Below are 23,531 nucleotides of genomic sequence, written 5' to 3' on the forward strand. Positions count from 1 at the left end.
TGGTTAGGGTGGGGGGAGGGGGGGGTGTGACGGACGGCCCCTCTCTTCTGACTGCTCCTCTGCTGGTCAGTGGTTAGGGGGGGGGGGTGAGTCTCTACTGAGTGCTCCTCTGCTGGTCAGTGGAGTCTTGGCAGCGTGCCGTTCATACACACACACCAAACAGAACGGGAATGCCAGCCATCTGCGAAAGGTCGAGCTTTCATCACACAACAAACTGAAAGCCTGCCTCGAGGCCTGATACTCTGGGTTAGACTGTGAGCTGTGGATCTTTATGACCAGAAAAACAGAGAAGAGACAGACAAAAATAACAGCAAATTAATTATTGGCAACTCTCAGCCGCTTGTCTGATCTGCATTGTCTTGTGAACCCTCCCTGATATCCCTCGTTGCTGAGCACAAAGGAATCAAAAACAGTGTATAGTATACTTTGTTATACTCTTGCTGACTGTCATTTCAACAGCATGTTGCATTTCAGGTCCATAATTAACAAGGGAAACTTTGTTATGGGCCTGAAATGCAACATTGTGAACACATGCTTTGGAGCTGAGTTAAAGGAACACTTCGCCCATTTTCAACCATATCTTTATATAAATATCTTTATATAACTGGTCGTCTTTAAAAACTGGTCGTTTTTTCCCCCCCACTCATCCTGGAAGGATGAGTGGGGGGGAAAAAACATCCCGCAGTGCTTGCCCGTTCCATTGATAAAAACATTGGACGTTCGCCTGACGCCCAGTGTTCAAAGAACGATCGTTCACGAAAACCCACCAATAAACCCTTCAGACTTGGATGGTCAGAGCGGCGCATCTGGGCCACTCTGGGCAAACTCTGTCTGCCCAGTGTCCCCCCAGTGCCTCCCCAGTACCTCCCCAATATCTGCCCAGGGCCTCCCTAGTGACTCCCCACTCCCCAGTGCCTTCCCAGTGTCTCCCCAGTGCCCAGTGTCCCCCCCAGTGCCTCCACAGTGCCTCCCCAGTGTCCCCCCCAGTGCCTCCCCAGTGTATCCTGCTTAGGGCGCCAGATTGCTCATGACCGGCCCTGGTTGAAACCCCCCTGCCCCCTTCCTCCTCTAAAAAGAAACGGCTCCCTACTGTGAACCGGATCCCATCGTTCCTTTCAAAGAGCCGTTGATCCGACTCGTTCACGAACGTCACATCTCTAGCAGCGCGCATATCTAACTGTATGATGATCAGTCATGATCTACACAGACAGCCGACTCCCGACCCAAACACTGAGTGAGGAGGTAAACTTAATTACCTTAATTAATGTGCCACGAAATGTGCCACGAAAAATAGCTTCCAATGCTTGTTATGTTTGCATCGAGGAGGTAGCCTATGTGTCCATACATGATGATCGGCCAACAAAAGACATTAATCTCCCTCCTAGTGAGTGAAGAGCACTGATGCCTGATTTATTCTTCGTCGTACAAAGTGTTCCGTGCTGAAAATAGCTGATCTACAAGCTCACAACGTGTCGCGGACGCGACGCGTTGTGAGCTTGTAGATCAGCTATTTTCAGCACGCGGAGATATGCAGGCTCTGAGAGCATTCAGAAACTTTTGCCTTCACAATAAAAGCATGCAGCTTTCACAAGTTGGCCCATGAAGACAAGGAAAATGATTAAGAATTCGGTGGCATTTCACATTGCAAAAGATCTTTTCCAAAATGTAAAAATATTATAATAAGGAATTAATTTGGATAATGGTAATGGAGATATTGTACAAATTGTCACTTTATTAATCCAAAAGGTTTGGACTGCATTTAATTTTCAACACAAAACCTTAAACTGACTTTGTGTGTGTGGAATATAAATAGGTATTGCCTTTATTGACTGAGTGACTTTGTGTTGGGTTGAAACCATCTACAGTGTTTTGAAGTATAACCAGGTAGGTTGCTGTTTTTTACACAGTGACCTTTGTAGGGGGTTTTATGATTCCAAACCTTTAATGGTGGAAACCTCTACATAACTAAATGGCGCCCGATGTGGGGGCATGATAAGATCATGTATTAATACCACGCTATACAAAGAAAAGAATGGTGCTACCTAATTTGTGGTGGCACTACCAAATGAAAAGGTAGGTGGCACCAGTGCTACCTGTGAAAAGGTTAGTCTGGAGCCCTGTCTTACTGGTAATACTATGGATATAATATTATTATATTATAATATTATACTAGGGATGTCCCGATCACGGACCCGATTTCCGATCACGTGAACGGATCAGGACAACCCTAGTCACAATGTTACGACGTCTAAGATCACAGATATACCATGATATCAACACAATACTGTGATATTGCCAAAACTCTACAGTGAACCAGTTTCTATCATCACCTGGCAACCAAAAGCAAAAGCAAAGTGCTCTTTACACCTAGAAGTACAACATCACACATCCCCCATCCCTCTTGTGGATCGCCCACTCGCTAAACTGCACTCATTAGGAACGTTCACACAGAAAATACAAAATAAATAATAATTCACACATCAGAGCACAGTCATGAACTCGCCAAAAATCCATTATTTAATGAGAAGTTATTCAAGTGGATGCATTAAGATATCTAAGCTTGATTGACAGCCACTCCAGCCCCCGAGATAAAGCCAATTAACCCATTTAGGCCTGACGTCGAAATTTAAAAAATGTCTAAATCCTCCAGTTTGGCCCGGGCGGCTGGCGTAGCCGTCTGGGCACCTTGGCTGGTAATCCAGTCTGGCAGTGTGCCGCGGGTTCGACTCCCGATCCCGACAGCCTTTACTGCATGTCACCCCCCCATCTCTATCAGCCTACTGTATACCTATCCCTCTATGAAAAAGAAAATAAAAAAAATATCTTTAAATCCTCCAGTTTTCTGAAATAAATATTTTCACGATTTTTCAAAAATAGCAGACCTACAAGCTCGTAGCGCGCCACTCGGTGGCGCGCTATGAGCTTGTAGATATGCTATTTTTCAATAGCTAAATTATAACATAATGTTTAAAACACCAAAAGGGGTTCCCGCCCAGAATGGGTTAATGAACATTAGGACCGCGAAAAAGAAAAAAAATAAATACGGCGGAATCACTTCTGACTTTTAAAGTAGGGATAAATAAATGCCAAATTATATGACTGACCTCGGAGGTGATTCATTTCACTACATATGCATATTGGAGATTAAAAAAAACACCTATAAATATTAATGCGGGGCAATTTCTGGAGCGCAAATAAGCCGTGCATTATCTCTGTGTGGGCTTAGAGTGGGATGAGCCCCCCCCATCCCTCTGACAGACGGACACGCACACAGACAGACAGGCAGACAGACAGGCTATCTCGTTAAGACCTGAGGCCCTACAAACTAGTGAATCAGCAGTAAGTCCTCAAAATGATTCGCGTTGGCTTTTCCGCTCAATGTTTTAGGGACAGAAGAAAATAATTGTTAAAAAAAAAGAAGAAAAAATTAAAAAAACACTTAAAAGATTTTTCTAAAATGTTCAAAAATAGCAGATGTACAGGCTCGCAGCGTGGCACAAAGTGACACGCTGTAGCTTGTAAATCTGCTATTTTTGAGAACCAACCGTTCTAAACCACTATTCTACATTCTAAGAGTTTTCTTAAAAATAAATAATAATAATAATAATGTTACTCTAAAATGATACAGAGTATCAATGGAGTCTGGCAGTGCTCGTCATGTCAACTCAGAAAGCTTGTGCTGCGAGCTACTACGTAAGTGTTTCACTGTGCAGTTACCGGCGTACACACTACACACCAAGGGCCTCGATCACCAAGTGTGGTATAAGTACAGTTTTTATTCTAACGCGCAAATACAAGTGTTTGCATACAGTCTGATGATTCATCCTCGTTATAACTACTACATATGCAGGCTCACGTCTGCTGTTGGGCACCAGTATGCAGTGGTGTACGGTAACTAAGTACATTCACTCAATTGTACTTATTAAGTACGATTGTGTGGTATATATTTACTTTACTGGAGTGTTTTACAATTTCCAGTGCTTTTTCTTCTACTCCATTACAAGGCAAATATTATTACTTTTACTCCACAATTATTTGAAAACATTAGTTACTAGTTACTTTGTAGATTTTGATTATCATTACAAAACATAGATTAACCGATTCAGCCCAATATACCTTTCAGCCATTTGAAAATAGCCAATCTACAAGCTCACAGTGGGTTACATCTATTTTTAAAAGATTTTTTTTATAAATTGTATGCATTTGAAAAGTTGTGAAATGGGACATTCTGCATAATGAGTACTTTCTACTTTTGGTGTTTTAAACATTGTTATAATTTAGCTATTGAAAAATAGCAGATCTACAAGCTCATAGCGCGCCACCGAGTGGCGCGCTACGAGCTTGTAGGTCTGCTATTTTTTTTAAATTGTGAAAATATTTATTTCAGAAAACTGGAGGTCAGGCCTAAATGGGTTAAGTACATTTTCATAACACGTACGTACAGTATGTACTTTGACTGAAGTCACGTTTGAATTCCTTACTTTTACTTGTAACAAAGGACTTCTACATTGTTGACACTTACAGTACTGTAGTAAAACATTTGAGTACATTTTACACCACTGCACATATACAGTATGGGATAAAACATGCATAGAGTGATTAGAATGCCTTCTTCTTCAAGCAAAATCTATTCAAATAGTGCTAAATCTGAAAAATATGGCTTTTTTTGAAGTAAGGATAGGCATGAAGGAAAAAAATCAAACCGATTTCTATGTAGTATTTTTCCAACTGATGCCTTTAGAGCTGAACATAGCCAATTAGGTTCTCAGTGTGTTTGCCATTTCTGCAAGTGTGAATATGCTTTGGCGATTGATTACAATTGATTCATGCCTCTTGCATATTCAATTGCAATTATAAAACTGGTTGATCAGATGAACGCTATACACGATAAGACTACACGTCTTACCATCTCATGAAGCAGCTCGGGTGGGTGAACGCAGTGTCCATTATCCGATGCAGACAGTGGAAAAGGACATTTTAATCCAATCCAATCCCGCAGTTGATATTTTAATCCACTGAGGGATTTCCCCATCGGTGGTCAATAAACTCCTAATCCATAATCTATATCGGATAGCGATGTTCCAGTATGTCCTGGATATTTATTTGACCTCATCAAAAGAGAGCAATTGTTGGGTAATATCCCGCCATGCTTTATTAGCCTGTCATTTTGGCCCTGTGAATGCTAAACATTTTACTTCTCATTTTCACAGAGAGCAGAAAAATCACACCCGTGTGAAGTGGTGCAACTCCGTGTGGGGGTCCCCGGAACTTCCAGGCCCGCAGGAACGCGCCCAGGGTGCCGGCCCGGTTCCGGCGAGCTACCCCGCGTCCGAAACGGTTGAGAAATGACAGAGTTACCGTGTGGTGGGTGTCTCCAGGGTCCCAGGGTACTGGGACATTTGGTTGGTTTTGAAAACCAACCAAATGCTATTTCCGTGCTCAGACCCAGGCAGCCAGGCACACACAAAGCTACTTAATGAAGTGGTTGCACCAGTGGTTGCACCACTTAAAAATGACTCCATCATGGCCGGTAGCACTTACCCTAGCCTCTTAGATAGAACTTTATGTAGACTTACATAGCATTTTATACAGACTTATAGCATGTAGACAGCACTAGAATTGCATTTTATGTAGTCATAGCACTTCATAGTATATATGTATAGTATAGTATAATATAGTATAGTATGTAGAGTTTATATGCATAGTTTTCATTATATAGATATTCCACTGTTACCTTCTTTAGCTTACGCATGTTTCATAATTTATGTATGTGATGTATTGCCATGCTTTTTTGTTCTTGCTCATTGTAAATTGCTCTGGATTAATATAGTCTGCTAAATGCCTAAATTGTAAATTGTAAAGTACTCAACAGTGCCGCACTACGAGCTTGTAGATCTGCTATTTTTGAAAAATCATGAAAATGTGCGCAAACCTTTGAATATAATTATTTCACAACAAACGTCTTTTAACTCATATCTTTGCTTCTCATGGGGGGTCCCTGGAACAACATATTTTCAGATGGGGGTCGGTGGCCTATTACATTATAATTATTATTCCTTGACATGAAATAGTTTGAGGGCCACTGATATAGAAACATAAGGTTTTTCATAAAACTGGTCTACAAGGCCAAATACTACTAGTCTACAAGCTTGCGACACAAAGCGTTAGAAGGTTGCACATGTGTTCTTTTTGACAAGCGACGCTGTTGAACGCCGTAGCCTACCACAGAGCAGTGGTGGGAAAAGTACTCAAAAAAGTATCAATACTGCAATTAATGTAGAACTACAGCGTTACAAGCAAAAGTCCAAAATGTATTTGACTAAAAGTACAAAGGTAAAAAAGTACCAAATGTAAAAGTACACATTGTGCAGAAATTCCAATTTCACAAGTTTTCAAATGTATAAAACCTATTTTGAAAATAGCCGATCTACAAGCTCACAATGCATCGCGATGTGACGCATTGGCCAAAACGTATATATGGCTAAAGTGGTTAATGTATGTTCCCGTCAGTTTGTGTGTCGGGCACGTGACATCACGTGACATCATCAGGGATTGAGCATGTGACATCACGTGACATCATCAGGGAATGAGCACGTGACATCACGTGACATCATCAGGGAATGAGCAGTGACATCACGTGACATCATCAGAGATGGAGCACGTGACATCACGTGACATCATCAGGGATTGAGCACGTGACATCATCAGGGATCATTGATGTCATCAATATTGGCCAGCAACTCTACATCTGACCTCAAACCTCAAACCCTTAGATCTCCATATACTGTATGGAGCTGACCTGTTCTGACATTCCATATGTTGATCCTTCCCCATCCATCCTTTCTCTTCGATGTCTCCCTTTTGACTGATACCTGTCCATTCAAACTCTAGACGGGCCTGCCCCAAAGTTATTAGTGCAGCCACACCCGACAGCCGGCGAAAACTAGAGTTCTCAACAGGCCCGAAAATTAAGATCTGACCCCCCATTCCAAAGCGCAAGCACTCGTCCAGCAGTCTGCTGTCACCCAGGCGGATGCGTGCACGCCTGAGGGCGATAAGCGAACTTGCCCTAAAGGGCGAGGTCGCTTCTTGCCCTCAGGCGTCTTACTGGTAACTAAAGTGTTAACATAATTGTAGTGGAGTACAATATTTAGATCTGAAATGTAGTGGAGTAGAAGTAAAAGCACTGGAAATAAATTTGGCTTCACGTCGGGATTTTCCAGGGTTGCCTTTTGTGGTGTTAAATGGGGCGCGGAACAATGCAAATGGGGGCACACATGAACGCACATTTGATTTACAAACAGGCGGGATTCATCATCTGATGACACCTACGATACGCAAAACAAATTAACCCATTTTGGGCGGGAACCCCTTTTGGTGTTAGCATTATGTTATGCTTTAGCTATTGAAAAATAGCAGATCTACAAGCTCATAGCGCGCCACCGAGTGGCGCGCTACGAGCTTGTAGGTCTGCTATTTTTGAAAAATCGAAGAACGACTGACACGGAAACATAGCTTTTTCAGAGCACCGTCAGGATGTAGAAGACATTTTTAGAATCTGATCTCAGGTCAAAATGGGTTAAGGCTTTACACACACACTTGTGTCTGTCTTTACAAAAAACTACACTCAAATATAGTAGAAATGCAACGTACTACAACTGCTTTGTGAATGAGACACATCTATAGACTCACGCTGTACTTACACTTAACCCATTCTGGGCGGGAACCCCTTTTGGTGTTAGCATTATGTTATGCTTTAGCTATTGAAAAATAGCAGACCTACAAGCTCATAGCGCGCCACCGAGTGGCGCGCTACGAGCTTGTAGGTCTGCTATTTTTGAAAAATAGAAGAACGACATAGCTTTTTCAGAAAACTGTCAGGATGTAGAAGACATTTTTAGAATCTGATCTCAGGTCAGAATGGGTTAACACTGGTTGGTACTGTATGCACGCAGGCAGACATCAGCCCCCACATACATCATACAGACACACGGAGCAGGCGGTGCTCTCCGACGACGGTTCGAAAATAATGTTCTTTTCAAAAAAAAATAACCAGGCCAACGATGTACCATTTTTAGGCTCGTCGACATAATCTCTTCTCGTCTCCATTTCCAGTTTTGAGAAAGCATGAATAGTGATCTGATTCGTACACATATTCCACACAAACAGAGGGGAGATTAGCAGGCACATCAATCTGGGCTCGCGCCCCCGGAGGGAATAAAAAGGAAAAGGTTACTACATTTATCACCGCGCGCCTTATGCTGGGGGAAGAGATTTAACCCATTTTGACCGGAGAAAATATTCTACAAATATCTTCTAAATCCTGACAGTTTTTAGAAAACCCAATATATCTATGTCAGTGGTTCTCAAACATTTTCATGTCAAGGACCCACAGAATTATATGTATGTGTAGGGCGACCCCCATCTGAAAATATGTTGTTCCAGGGACCCCCCATGCAGAAGCAAAGATTTGAGTTAAAAACGTTTGCTCTGAAAGAATATATATTCAAAGATTTGTGTCACATTTTCGAGATTTTTCAAAAATAGCAGACCTACAAGCTCGTAGCGCGCCACTCGGTGGCGCGCTATGAGCTTGTAGATCTGCTATTTTTCAATAGCTAAAGCATAACATAATGCTAACACCAAAAAGGGGTTCCCGCCCAGAATGGGTTAAATGTGGAGTGTAGTGTGAGTCTGACTGACCGTCCTCCGAGGCAGAGCACAGCTCCACCTCTGTGTTCTCTCACTGCACACACACACCATTAATTACACATCCAAGCATATACGCTGCCAAATCCCCCAATGTTCATTTAACTATCACTATGCACGCACGCACACACACAAGACAAAGGCACTCACATAGTGTGCACGCGCACACGCACGCACACACAAAACAAAGGCACTCACATAGTGTGCACGCACGCGCACGCACACACGCACACACACAGTACATATGCACACAGAATGCATACACACTACATATGCACACACACACACACACACACACACACACACACACACACACACACACACACACACACACACACACACACACACACACACACACACACACACACACACACACACACACACACACACACACACAGTACATATGCACACACACGCAAACAGCAGACGCTAATGCATGTAGGCATGCTTTAAAAAAAGCCCTTGAACCCTAGCGTCCCTATTCGGAGCATGCCATAACAGGCAAACATTGGGCTAAGACACTCTCTGACCTGTCCTTCTATAAACTCACAGCGCGTTGTGTTACGGCACCTTGTGAGGCTTGTAGATCTAGTCTATTTCCCAAGAGTTGTAGAATGAAATGAGGAAGAGGACCAACTATAGACCAGTGGGCAGTGAAGCCACCAGGCCTGCAGGCCTGAGTCCTAATGAACTAGTGGCCAGATGTCATGTTGTTTAGACTTTAATTAGGATCCTCATTAGCTGGTGCATAGCAACAGCTAATCTCCACACGGAAAATAAAAACATGACATTCGACAGGAATGACATTAGAGGAGACTATAGTGATATACAGATTTTTTTTTTTTGACAAAGTCAATTTCCTTCCAACAATTTATCATCCACTTTCTCTGATTTAAAGCTTATAGTGCATGAAGGACACTACTGAGCATGCTTCTGCATGGCCTGACTAGTAACAACATACGTTTGAAAACTCTTAGGGTTTAGAACAGTGGTTCTCAAAAATAGCAGCTTGTGTAACTACTAGTGGGTTGTGTAACTACTAGTGGGTTGTGTAACTAACTACCGTAATTTCCGGACTATAAGCCGCTACTTTTTTCCCATGCTTTGAACCCTGCGGCCTATACAACGGTGCGGCTAATCTATGGATTTTTACAGCTAATGGCCACTAGGGGACCTTCTAAATCTCTATGGCCGGCTATGGCCTCTATGCGGCTTATAGTCCAGTGCGGCTTGTATATGTACACATTTGTTTTTTTCCCTAAATTTAGCTGGTGCGGCTTATATTCAGGTGCGCTTTATAGTCCGGAAATTACGGTACTAGTAGTCACTAAGTGGTTAAGTGGTCAAACCATGCACTGAAACACATGCACACGCACGCACGCATGCACACGCACACACACACACACACACACACACACACGCATGCACGTGCATGCACGCACGCGCACACACACATCTTTTCTCTCTCTCTCTCTCTCTCCCGCTCTCTTACTTTTGTGCCATATATTTCCTTCCATAATCCTTCTCAATTCTCATCACCTCCAAAGTATTAAGTGCACAGTTACAGTAGTCTGGGAAATGAAGATGAGTTACCTTGCAGAACTAAGATCGTGATTATGTAATGGCCCGATGATAGCGCTAATATTCCAGGAGGCTAATCCAGAGACTGCTCGGGCGGAGAGCTCGCGCGCCGCATACCCGTTGTTAATTACCCCGTGCTCGGTGCCGTGAAGTTTCGGCGGGCCGTTGATGTGTGGTGATTTCCATTGGGGTGGGCCCTCTCCGAACTCACTCTCCCTTTCTCTCTCTCACACACACACACACACACTCTTCTTTGTTTACTGTTCCCCGTGGAAGAAACAGCTCTAAAGAGGTGCCTGACCTCAATTTTTCTTACTTTGCCTCCCCTTCACTTTCGTCCCCTCTAAATCTCATGAATAAATGCTGGTAAATAACGTCAGCGGGGCTCCCGAGCCTCTGCAGCCTCGTCCACAGTGTGTGAGCGAGAGAGAGAGAGCGCCACGCAGCAAGAAACTCTCCGCTCTGACTCTGCTCATCGTTAGAGGGCAATAACTGGGGAGGGGCCACACTATGTGAGGGTTATTGTACGAATTACAAGAGCAATAACAGATGAGAAAACTTTTGCTCGTTTACAGACACCGACAGGGTACTAAAAACACTACTGCAGACGTGTGCACAGAATTTACATCATATCCTGCCGTTTGCTCATGGTTTCTCCAGACCAGTGGAACGAGACCAAGTGATATTTGTTCCATGGCTGTATTGAAGCAAGGGGACGGCAGTGTTGAGTTTGTATGTGTCTGCACTCTGCACACATTGTGTGTTACAAGTCTACATTAGAGCAACAGTAGCCTGAAACTACCCAAGCTTTTCATGGCATAGGGGGGCGGCTCAAACTATAACTGGAAACGGATGCTGGCTCCCTATTGGCTCTAGCCTGGCTAATAAGCCAGACTCAAATCACACTGTCGTGTGGTATTTGAGTCTGGAGATGCTGTGTATGGATCTTGTTTCCCGGGGGGTGGGTTCAAACATTTTCTCTTTGACGCAATTGGTTAGAGGTACTGTCAGTCAAAGGTCTCAAGCATTGAATGTCACTGTACCAAAGCCCGCCCATATTGCATACCGTGTCCCGATTGGCCACACCAGTTCTCTGGTGTAGGAAATGGGCGTACAATTGAGCCTCTCCAGACCGTAATCCGCTATCAGGCAATTTTTTTTTTGCCAACAGCTGATTCGGTCTGGCTTATTAGCCAGGCTATATTGGCTCACCAACCTATGCCCTCCTCCCCGCCCCTCCCCGGTAGAACACAGCAGAGAACAATGGGTACACGGTACTCAGCATGTCGTTATCGGTTCCTGCTAGGTCCCAAGGTTCGGTACCCTACCCAACCCTAACAATGACGTCACCAACTCTGTTTGGAGTTGGCTGTCACTCCTATGCCACATTTCCTCGGTCGTTCGCCTTTCTATTGTCTTAAACAAAATCGCCTGGGTCTCCGAGCAACAGTGGGAGTCACTTGGGAACCGGAAGGTTCCCAGTTTAATCCCGGGCTCCCCCAGAGTCAGTGTCAAAGTGTCGTTGAGCAAGACACATTGCTCCCAGTGAGCAGGTTGGTGCCTTGGAATGTGTGTGTGTGTGTGTGTGTGTGTGTGTGTGTGTGTGTGTGTGTGTGTGTGTGTGTGTGTGTGTGTGTGTGTGTGTGTGTGTGTGTGAGAATGTAATTCAAAAATCATTGCAAAGCGCTTTGGATAAAAGGCACCATATAAAATGCACCATTTACCATTTGACCATGTATATTATACGGAAGTGTTCAATACAGCGTGTGCAATGCAGTACCTGTTTCTCACACTGGCCATAGTCTGGTCCATGGTCCGATTGGAACTGGCAAATGTCTCCCTGGTTCTTGGCCATCTCGATCAGGGCCATGGCGGTCCTCACCGTGGCGTTACGGGCGTGGACAAACACCATCACCTGAAACACACACAGGGACACAAGTGAGTCCATGTCATTTATTCAAGGACAAGTGCTTCAAGATACAGGTGTTGGATAACACACACACACACACACACACACACACACACACACACACACACACACACACACACACACACACACACACACACACACACACACACACACACACACACACACACACACACACACACACACACACACACACACACACACACACACACACACACACGCATTTATCGACGGCGATAAAACTAGAAACGTGTACATTTACAGTCACATTTAACAGTGCAATTAATGCCCGTATGTGATGCTCCACGGATTAAGATGTAAAACAAGTGAACGAAAATCTATGTTTTTTTTCTCTTTCCATGTCATTAAACTTCTATATGGAAATTTCAGAAGATGAACAAAAAAAACTGCCCAAGATTGCACAAGCAAAGAGAGAGAAAGCGAGAGAAAGAAATATCTGTTTCATTTCCCAACAATGTGTTGTTGAACCATGACTCTGTGTCTTCCCCATACTATCTGACAGAACAACTGAACTGGATCTTTCCCTAAAGCCCCCCAAAAGCATCCCAGATTGCAGAGGTAGCTCAGGTCACAGTGTACGAACAGCAGAAGGTCCCCATTAACGAGAGACAGATGGTGTTTTGTTAGACGTCAAGAGGGCTGTTACTTGGGACTATCGTGAAAAGGTCTGACATTGAGAAACAATCGATACTGAAAAACAGCAACAATCAATACCAAACGGCTGATCCCCGGCTCTCCTCCTCCACCGTGTTCACACGCACACACAAAAAAGCCAACAAATATCAGACAGAGTAATGGGTGGTTTGGTTGTTTGGTAGATAAAACTGCAGGAAAGGGCAGAAACGTAGCCTGAGCCGTTTGTTTTAGGATGTCTGAAGCCTTGGTGCATGCATAGTCAAAGTGACATTGGATAGGTGCTCCTACAAGATGTCTGAAGCCTTGGTGCATGCATAGTCAACGTGACATTGGATAGGTGCTCCTACAAGAGTCCTCTTGTTTTAGGATGTCTGAAGCCTTGGTGCATGCATAGTCAAAGTGACATTGGATAGGTGCTCCTACAAGAGTCCTCTTGTTTTAGGATGTCTGAAGCCTTGGTGCATGCATAGTCAAAGTGACATTGGATAGGTGCTCCTACAAGGGTCCTCTTGTTTTAGGATGTCTGAAGCCTTGGTGCATGCATAGTCAAAGTGACATTGGATAGGTGCTCCTGATAGGTGCTCCTGAGAGTCCTCAATTCATTCTTACAGCACGTTTTAACCCATTTAGGCCCGAGTTAAAAACATTCACTTTGAAAGAATATATATTCAAAGATTTGCGCCACATTTTTACGATTTTTCAAAAATAGCAGGCCTACAAGTGCATTATTTGTCAATGGGACCCGGCAACTACTGGCGATAGAGGCGATAGCAGGCGAACAGGCGATGGTCGAAAAGTGGGCAGAGGAACGTCGGCCGAAAAGGTAAAAATAATTCATCTTTTGGGGCGACGTCGCCCGGCGATAGTGGGCGATAGCCAATGAAATTCAAGCGACGCTCGCCGTTGGTCTCTAAGGTCTCCCACTGTTACTGACCAGTGAGGAGATCCTGTTATTTGGTAGACTTTTTTTTGATTATTTAACCCATTTTGGTGTTTTAAACATTATGTTATAATTTAGCTATTGGAAAATAGCTAAATTTATTTTTGAAAAATCGTGAAAATATTTATTTCAGAAAAGGATTTAGAAGATGTTTTTTTAATTTTGAGGTCAGGCCTAAATGGGTTAAGTTGCCATTTTTTCCCACTGGAAACTGGAAAGATCGGCCTCTAAAATGCAATAACCTCCTGCAATGGAGCAGGTGGTCAACAAACAACAGACTGTGCACATACCTAACCTCCGTAAGATGTGGACATGCTTCTGTGTTCTTTTATAAGAATTACAAACATCGCATGAGTAGGATTGGCAATCTGGCATTTTCTCATCATTCTTAGACCACTCATGCCTGCATGCTGTTTAGATGAAATTTAAAAAAGTCCACGTCTGTTTGGCCAAGGAGGAGGACTGCATATTGCTGTGGTGCTCTAAATGTAGTCTGTGATGTTTTAAGGTTGACTAAAACACATTTTAGCTGTTAAATGTTAATGTCCCACTCCAGATTTATCTCACTTAAAACCTTAAAAAAAGGGGGGAAAAAAGAAAAAGAAAAAAACTCTAAAAAGGGTGCTGGAAGCATATCTACAATTTTTTCCTCTCATTGAGAAATTATGCATTTATGAATATTCATATTATGCAAATGTGACAGGCCATAGCACAGGCCAAAGTGGTTTGGAGTTTCAGCAAGTGGTTATTTGCATTTTGGACCATGATAGGTCTGAGTGTGATTGGTGACAACATACAGCCGGGTGAGACGTCAAGCTCCCAGTGGTGGAACTATGTAAGTACATTTACTTGCTGTACTTAAGTACAATGTTGAGGTATTTACTTGAGTATTTCCAATTTCGGATATATTTACTTGCACTCCACTACATCCCAGAGGCAAATATTGTACTTTCACTTCAGTACATTTATTTTAAAACATTAGTTACTAGTTACTTTGATTATTATTACAAAACATACATTAGCCACTTCAGCCCTATATACATTTTGATGTCTGCCCGGTGAATCCGACTACGGATAAGCGGTTGAAGATGGATGGATGAATAACTTCCATGATCAACACACCCTCAAACGGTATTTATTTATGTTGAGTATTCTTTAAGCACATTTCCTTCAAATGTTAAGTGCATTAAAAATGAAATGTATGGCCGGGGCCGTGGCATAGCGGTCCAGGCACCTTGGCTGGTAATCCAGTCTGGCAGTGTGCCGCGGGTTCGATTCCCGATCCCGACGGCCTTTACTGCATCTCTCTCCCCATTTCCTGTCAGCCTACTGTCTGTCCCACCATAAAAGAATATATAAAATAAAGGTGAAAGCCACAAAAAAAACTTAAAAAAACTGAAATGTATTATTATTGTTCTAATTATTATCTACCTATTAATCATGACTCTCTGTCTGTCCGCTTCTCCTCAATGCCTGGAACAATTGATTTGAATTTGCACACAGCCATTGGCCATTAGCTTATGCACCCAAATGCAAAGCCCTTTTTTCACTTTCCAAAAGTGTGACTGATTATTAGTGTCTTTTTGGAAACTCTGTTTAACTCTATGACCACAGTTTTTGACGTTACTGCACATGCATGGCTGCCAACGACGGGCCACATGTGTGTCTAATCCAGGTTGTGTTATCATATCACCACACATAGCTTCGCTCAAACGGCTCAAACGTGTGTGTGTGTGTTCACGACATGATTATTTTAGTTTCCTCCTTTACTAATGTCAATTCCTAATCACCGGAGCGAGTTCCTGCAGTGTAGAATCACCCACGACTGATTAATAACATATTTTTACAAGTGGCAATGTGTTTAAAAGATCATGATCCAGCAGCTCTAGCGTGGTGAAAAAGATGAGCATTTCATATAATCTGAAATGTGATGTCTGAACAGAACAGACAGGCACGTCAGGGAGCGCATGAAAGAGACCATCGAGGCCTGGGCCGTGGCTCAGCGGTCCAGGCACCTTGGCTGGTAATCCAGTCTGGCAGTGTGCCGCGGGTTCGACTCCCGATCCCGACGGCCTTTACTGCATGTCTTCCCCCCATCTCTCTCCCCATTTCCTGTCAGCCTACTGTCTGTCCCTCCATAAAAATACAAAATAAAGGAGAAAGCCACAAAAAAAAAACATAAAAAAAAAAGAAAGAGACCATCGACAGCTCAGCAGTGGGAGGTGAGAACAGAGGCATTGACCTTCACAGTGAGCATACATACAGTTGACCAAACTCCCCTCTCCCCCTGACCCCCCCCAACCCCCCATCCCCCCTCTCCCTCTCCCTCTCTCTCTCATTAGCAGGCAACAGTGCAGAACTATCTCTCTCTCTCTCTGTTTCTGGCACAACAGCGCCATTTTTGCCACTCAAAAATAATTGCTCCAGTGATTGCTCCAATTGCTTCGGTATCTCTGGCACTGCCCTGGCCTGGTTTCGGTCATACATTACTGATAGAACCTTCTCAGTCCAACTAGGTGACCTCGTATCCCCCTCGGCCCCGCCCTCACGTCTGGTGTCCCCCAAGGTTCTATCCTTGGCCCTATTCTATTCCTTCTCTATATGCTGCCACTATAGGAACAATCCTTAAAAAACACCACATTGCATACCATTGCTACGCGGACGATGTCCAAATCTATCTACCCCTCACCACCAATACCCATAACTCACTCCAACGTCTACAGGACTGTCTAAATCACATAACTTCTTGGATGGACATAAACTTTTTAAACCTGAACTCAAACAAAACAAGTCTTTGGCCTTGCCACTACACCATACATAAATAACACCATTCCATTCACCCTCAGCACAAACATTCGCTCCTCCGTCAAAAACCGTGGCTTCACCTTCACACTTAATAAAAACATTAGTTCCATAGTTAAAAGCAGCTTTTTTCAAATACGGCCGTTGACCAAGGTAAAACCATATCTCCCACCTAAACAACTGGAGATGGCAATACACGCTATTGCAACTCCCTCCTCTTCGGCATCGACCAGGCATCACTCAAGCGCCTGCAGTGTCGGGTGGACTAAAGGTAATGCCCCTATGTATACATGTATGTAATCTGACACCACTGCCATAACAGGCATAAGTAATCATTACCATACTTCAAAATACTACTTTTTCTCCTCCAAAAGCAATGTACGTAGCAAATAGCTAAACCTAATAATTCAATATTGCAAACGTTCTTTCACAGAGAGGCTGAGATTTTAAAGTATGTATCGGTCTACAGTACTTGCACGCTCTGCTTGCGCACTGGCCTACTAGTGTGCAACAAGCAAGTAGGCACTCGACAGAGTGCAGTTCTAGTTGTCGATGTTTTTTGTTTTTTGTTTTTATCTCACCCTGTACAGCACTTTGGTCAATTTTGATTGTTTTAAATGTGCTCTATAAATAACGTTTGATTTGAGTGATTAGAAATTGATAATTCAAAATATGCCTGACAGCGTGTCGCGGGTTGGAGTCCCGATGACCTTCTCTCCCCCCCTTCCCCGTCAAACTACTGTTAATCTATAAATAAAGGCAAAAAGCCCAAAAGATATCTTTTGGAAATGTTTCTTTGAAAATGTTTTGAAATAATAATAATTAAAACAAAAAGGTAGTAAAGAAAACAATGTGTCCGTGACCCACAAATGGGTCCCGACCCAGTGCTTGGCAACCAGTGCTCTAAAGGACACGGCAGCTTCCAGCCCACATGCACAGTAAATAACCCTGGGGGGCATTCCTGTCCTCTCTCTCTGTCTTCCTTAATGTACTGGGTCACCACACTCCCATCAAGTCACCTTGCTGTTGACTTTGATCTACTTCAAACCACATGAACCCCAGCGTCCCTGTTCTGGGAATGTCATAATACAGGTGTGTATTTGGCAAAGCATAGCAGATCTACAAGCTTACAATGCAGCATGTTTTGGCTAAAACATTTGACGTTGATGGATAAAAGGAGGGGGCCACATACAGACCCCTGGGGGACCATAGTCAATGTAGGTTGGTTTGTAAGTGGTTTTAAGTGAAATTTGAGAACTCATCACAGACCAGTCATTGGTCCGACAACGACAACCTCAAACCCTAACCTAACCATAACCGCAAGCATGTACGCCAACCTTAACACATGTTCGCCAACCTTAATCCGGTCGCCAACCTTAACGCATGTTCGCCAACCTTAATCCGGTCGCCAACCTTAACGCATGTTCGCCAACCTTAATCCGGTCGCCAACCTTAACACATGTTCGCCAACCTTAATCCGGTCGCCAACCTTAACGCATGTTCGCCAACCTTAATCCGGTCGCCAACCTTAACACATGTTCGCCAACCTTAATCCGGTCGCCAACCTTAATGCATGTTCGCCAAACCTTAATCCGGTCGTTATCCGCATGTCGGACCAATGACTGGTCGGAAAAGCGTACGGACCCCCAGTCAGCACCATTTTCAAAATAGCTAAATACACAAACAGACAGAACAGAATTCTTACTTTTATTATTATAAAAACCAGGCAGGAAAATGTCGGGTCGGGTTCGGGCAGAATTTGAGAACTCTAATGTCACCCCGGTTAGCACAGTCGACAGAGCTTTGCCTTTCGACCACAACGTTCTGCTTAGGTAACTGCAAGTAGGCTACTGCGAGCTGACTGCTGTAGGTGTTGCGGCCAAGCCTGGATGTAGCCCAATTTGCGCCCTAGGCAAGCTTTCTCGTACTGTATGTGCCACTCCGACCTATACTCGCCCCTTAAAAGTCCGCCCTTATAAGTAAGACTGAAACAAAATGAACTGCACAGTCTGGAGATGGATGCGGGGAAAGGAAGGATGTGGAGGATGGAGAACCCATCCCTTCTACGATGCGGAGGACATTCACACCGCAACATGACTTGGCCAGTCATTTGTGCCTGTAGCCCTCAGGCTTCACAATCCAGCTTCATCCCATGTGAGAATTTAAGACCTGCACTGTCCCTACAGACTAGTGATGTTTTGCAGTGGACTCTTTTGCACATGGACTGCTGGGATGTACACTTCTCAACAATAACATTCTTGTTAATGTCGATAGAGTACAGTATATTCATACACCTTGTTGACAGACCGATTGTTGAAGCAAAAATACATACCCTGCATGTGCCTCTCCTGTATTTCAAAGTTGCTCCTGTTGCTACTGAGACACCTGAATGCCCCTCCAGGCATTAAAAAGGTTTACCTTAGCTTATCTTTAAATAACAATGATCACGTGCTTGTTCTGACAAAGCATTGCTTCTATTATGTTCATATGCTTCATCATTGAGTTCAAATAGGAGATATTTGTTTTTAATTGTATGAGAACATGAAAGGAAAAGCCCACTGCACTTGAAACGACATTGCTGACTTGCCACAACAAGGCCCACAACTATAATCTGACATGCTGAAGAAAACACATTATACAATAGCCTATAAAAGACCATGATTGACTTTATTATGAGTTATTGAACGGAGACAACAACAACAACACAATGTCCAGGTGCTCTGACAACTCTGATAAGTTAATCAGACGATCAATCACGTGCGATTACAATCATAACCGGCATTATGTCGTCATTTTGTTTCTGTCTGACTTACACGGGCGACTTTTTTTTGTATGGCAGTTTATTGCAAGGCCATATATCACTGCATGCTTTCACAGTGCTGTGTGTAACTTCCACACATGATATGCCACATGGGCCCGGTGAGACCGGCTGCAGCAAAATGTTATTTATTGAAGGCGTTTTATCAGCACCGCTGAGCAGTGTGGAAGCGTTGTCGGCAGAATAACCGGTGGTCTTCTGAAGCTTATTAAAGCTCTGTCTCTGCCCCGGCCAGGCTATCCCAGCAGGAGGGCTGGCGGGGGGAAACTTCATAAAGAAAATTTCATCCATCACGCGCTCCCAGATGAAATTAATATATGTCACAGCCACTTCTGACAATTTAATATCGAGAGGGCGAATGGCGGTCCCCATGGCTGAGAGTCGAGGTCTCGGCGGCCGCGACCCGGAGGCCTGGCCAGAGCTCGTGTTTAGTGTGTTCTTTTCTTTTTTCCCAGACAGGCCAGATAAGGGAAATTTTCTGCCGTTTGGTGCAGTCATATCTGGCAGAGTACAGTATGTGTGCTAAGGAGTTCTCACTGGCCATAGAAGAAATGCCATTATATATGCGTGTGTGTTTGCGTGAGAGAGATAGTGACCCGCGAGACAGACATACTGTACAGAGAGACGGACAGAGAAAGAGAAATGCAAGTCACAGTGTGTGTGTGAGAGAGAGAGAGAGAGAGAGAGAGAGAGAGAGAGAGAGAGAGAGAGAGACAGAGAATCAGTGTGTGTGCGCGTGGGTACGTACGTGCGTGCGCACGCTCCCATTAAAATGATGCAGACAGGATAAGCAGTGTGCTCAACAGGGATCTCAACTCACTGAGCAGATGGGAGCTAAACGGGGATGGCTGAATCCACAACTCTCATTTTCCCAATAGGGCCTCCGAGGCTGCTGGTGTTGAGGTTGGAGTCGGGAGGGGGGGAGGATGGTGGACTAGGGACTATTCAGGTAGCAGGTGTTCATGTAAAACAAGACCAGGAGTCTAAAAGCCCTGCTAGTGGCCTCTGGAGGCTGTGCTGCTGCACATAGTAGTTTTCAACATAACTAGTATTGGGCCAAATTGTTGGATGGACAAGTTTCACGGCAGTCCAATCATTATACAGTATATGACCCGTAGAATACTGTACTGTACAATACTGTCCCATACTGTACTGTTCCATACTGTGCTGTGCCTTACCATACTGTACAGTAATGTACTGTACTGTACTGTAGCATACTGTGCTGTACCGTGCTGCTGTGCCCTGTGTATGTGTGTACGCACGTGCGTGTGTATGTGTGTGTGTGCAGTGAAAAGGGGAGGAGCCGGGGAATGAGAAAGGTGTGATGTAATTTGCATCACAGCGAAATGTTGCGCAATAACAGTGTGTGTGACAAAAGTAATATCTGTACAGTAAATATGACAGTTGCGTGGATGCAATGTAGTGCAGTTGGATTCTGGGAGCGTGCATGGAGAGATGTGTGCTAACAGTGTGGTTTGGTAGGAGAAGGAGCACGGATAAACGGCCATGTGCACCCTGTCTATTAGGGTAGAAGGATATATATATATATATGCTTGTAGGCTTGTGTGCTTTGCATGCAAAGCACCTGACGAAGCCTACACGGCGAAACGCGTTCCTATTACTGGGGAAGTTGTTCTTTGGCCATATATATATATATATATATATATATATATATATATATATATATATATAATCTTTTGTGCAAAAGCTCTCAAAAAGCTTTAAAAAGTGAGAGAATCAGATTACTTTTCTGATGTCACGTTGCCATCCGTGTCTGTCTCGTTCCATTTTTAGACAAAACAAGACACAATAAATCATAAAGTAATGTAGTGACAGTTTTTTGACCAAAAGAAAAAAAATTATCCTGAATCATGAATACTGTTTCTAAGCCCAGAATGTTTACCTCACCCCGCCACAACCTCCAGACGACGTGCACACAATGCCGATTCAACATCCGCATTCTTTCGAAAAGGCAAGGTCACAATGCCGGGCGAATGCTGGAAATGTTTCATCGAGGAGATGGAAAAAAGGCAGATAAATTCAATATATCGGGGCGGTGGGTGGAGGGAAGAAGCTGGGTTGGGGGGGGGAGGCGGTGCTCTGTTTAGTGTGCATAGTTCTGGTAGTCAAGGCAGTCCATTTCCCTCTGATTTATGAGACTCGAGAGATTGAGTTCAGGGAGGAAGGGACACTGCGGGGCACAAATTGCCTCAATAAGAAGGGCTGGTGTGCCTCTCCATCGACCTTCAGCGCTTGAACCCCAGTGTCCGCCGCAACGGAGGTCGGCCTGACGCAGGGGTCTTCAGGGGTCGGCCTGACGCAGGGGTCTTCAGGGTCGCTGGACTGAATGCCGCTCTGCCAGCACTTTAAGGCCATGGTGGTGGTTCATATGAGTTTCCTTTGTCTTTTTTTTTCTTCATATAAATGATGAATTATTTCAGTCGGACACAGAGAATGGCTGTGCTCTTCCCCCACAGTGAGACACACAGAACACTGAAAACCCAAGTGTAGGGAGATACGGAGACGCACAGAACACTGAAAACCCAAGTGTAGAGAGATACGGGTCCCGACTATATCGACGCGCTCTGTGTTCAAACTAGGGATGAGTTCACATTTTTGGGATATTCTAAATATGTTTCGGTCTCTCTCTCGAAAAGGGTTTAGTTACAATGAGCTAAAAGATTCACACACCACTGTGTTTGTTTGTTTGTTTGTTTGTTAACCCATTTAGGCCTGACATCGAAATAAAAATAAAAGTCTTCTGAAAGAATATATATATTCAAAGATTTGTGCCGCATTTTCACGATTTAAAAAAAATAGCAGACCTACAAGCTCGTAGCACGCCACTCGGTGGCGCGCTATGAGCTTGTAGATCTGCTATTTTTAAGTAGCTAAAGTATAACATAATGCTCAGTTAAAACACCAAAAGGGGTTCCTGCCCAAAATGGGTTAAGAAAAAACCGGCAGGTATGGCCAAGGCCAACGCAATGCATTTTTTATAGGATACAGATACACAATGGAGCCAACCAATCAACATTCTGAAGTATTATCCGAGTTGTCCATTTGTGCAATATTCTTTGATTTTAATGATCCATTTTGTTCAAAAAGAATAATCACAATTTTTTTCCCCACTCATCTTATTTATAGGAAAGGACTCCCACACAATGTCTTCTTCACAAAAATAAATATATATTTCATGGAACATTCATGAGAACGTTCCTAACAAATAAATGCCAGTGAGGAAGACAGTGTGTGGGAGTCCTTTCTCCAGAGTCAGACTATGAATACCATCCCATAGTCCAAACAGGATGCGTGTGCAGTGTTTGCATGTGAATGCGTGCACATGTGTGTGTGTGTGTGTGTTTATGCTTGAGTGAGAGAGTGAAGAGCAGTGGTGGAAAGTAATTAAGTACATTTACTTAAGTACAATTTTGAGGTATTGGTACTTTACTTGAGTATTTTCAATTTCCAATACTTACTTACTTCTACTCCACTACATCTCATCTCAGAGGCAAATAATTTACTTTTTTTTAATGTTTTTTTTTTTTTTTGGCTTTCACCTATACTTTATATTTTTTATAGAGGGATTAGACAGTAGGCTGAAATGGGGAGAGAGAGGGGGAGGTGACATAGCCTGGCTAATAAGCCAGACTAATATCACACAACACTGTCGCGGTATATCAGTCTGGGCTGGCTCCACTTGGATTTCATTTCCCGGGGAACATTTTCTCTTTGACGCAATTGGTCAGAGCTACTGTCAGTCAAAAGTCTCAAGCATTGAACGTCACTGTACCAAAGCCCGCCCATATTGCATACCGTGTCCCGATTGGTCCGACCTGTTCTCGGTTGTAGGAAAGAGGCGTGCTACTGAGCCTCGCCAGACCGTAATCCGCTGGTAGGCAACTTTTTTTTGCCAACGGCTGATTCGGTCTGGTTTATTAACCAGGCTAGAGGTGACATGCAGTAAAGGCCGTCGGGATCGGGAGTCGAACCCGCAGCACACTGCCAGACTGGGTTACCTGCCAAGGTGCCTGGACCACTGAGCCATGGCCCAGACCCAAATAATTCACTTTTACTCCACTACATTTATTTGAAAA

At 43.8% G+C, this 23,531-nt stretch overlaps 1 protein-coding gene across 1 annotated transcript in view; it reads right to left on the reverse strand.

The window, feature by feature from the left end:
- Positions 1-23,531, reverse strand: part of LOC306925120 (activating signal cointegrator 1 complex subunit 3-like) — a 250,456-nt gene that overhangs the window by 125,463 nt on the left and 101,462 nt on the right. The window contains exon 12 of the mRNA XM_079503798.1: positions 12,071-12,205. Coding sequence (XP_079359924.1) covers positions 12,071-12,205 — 135 coding nt within the window. The remainder of the gene's footprint in view (positions 1-12,070; positions 12,206-23,531) is intronic.

The sequence above is a fragment of the Electrona antarctica genome (genome assembly GCF_951216825.1).
Source record: "Electrona antarctica genome assembly, chromosome: 6".
NCBI classification, from domain to species: domain Eukaryota; kingdom Metazoa; phylum Chordata; class Actinopteri; order Myctophiformes; family Myctophidae; genus Electrona; species Electrona antarctica.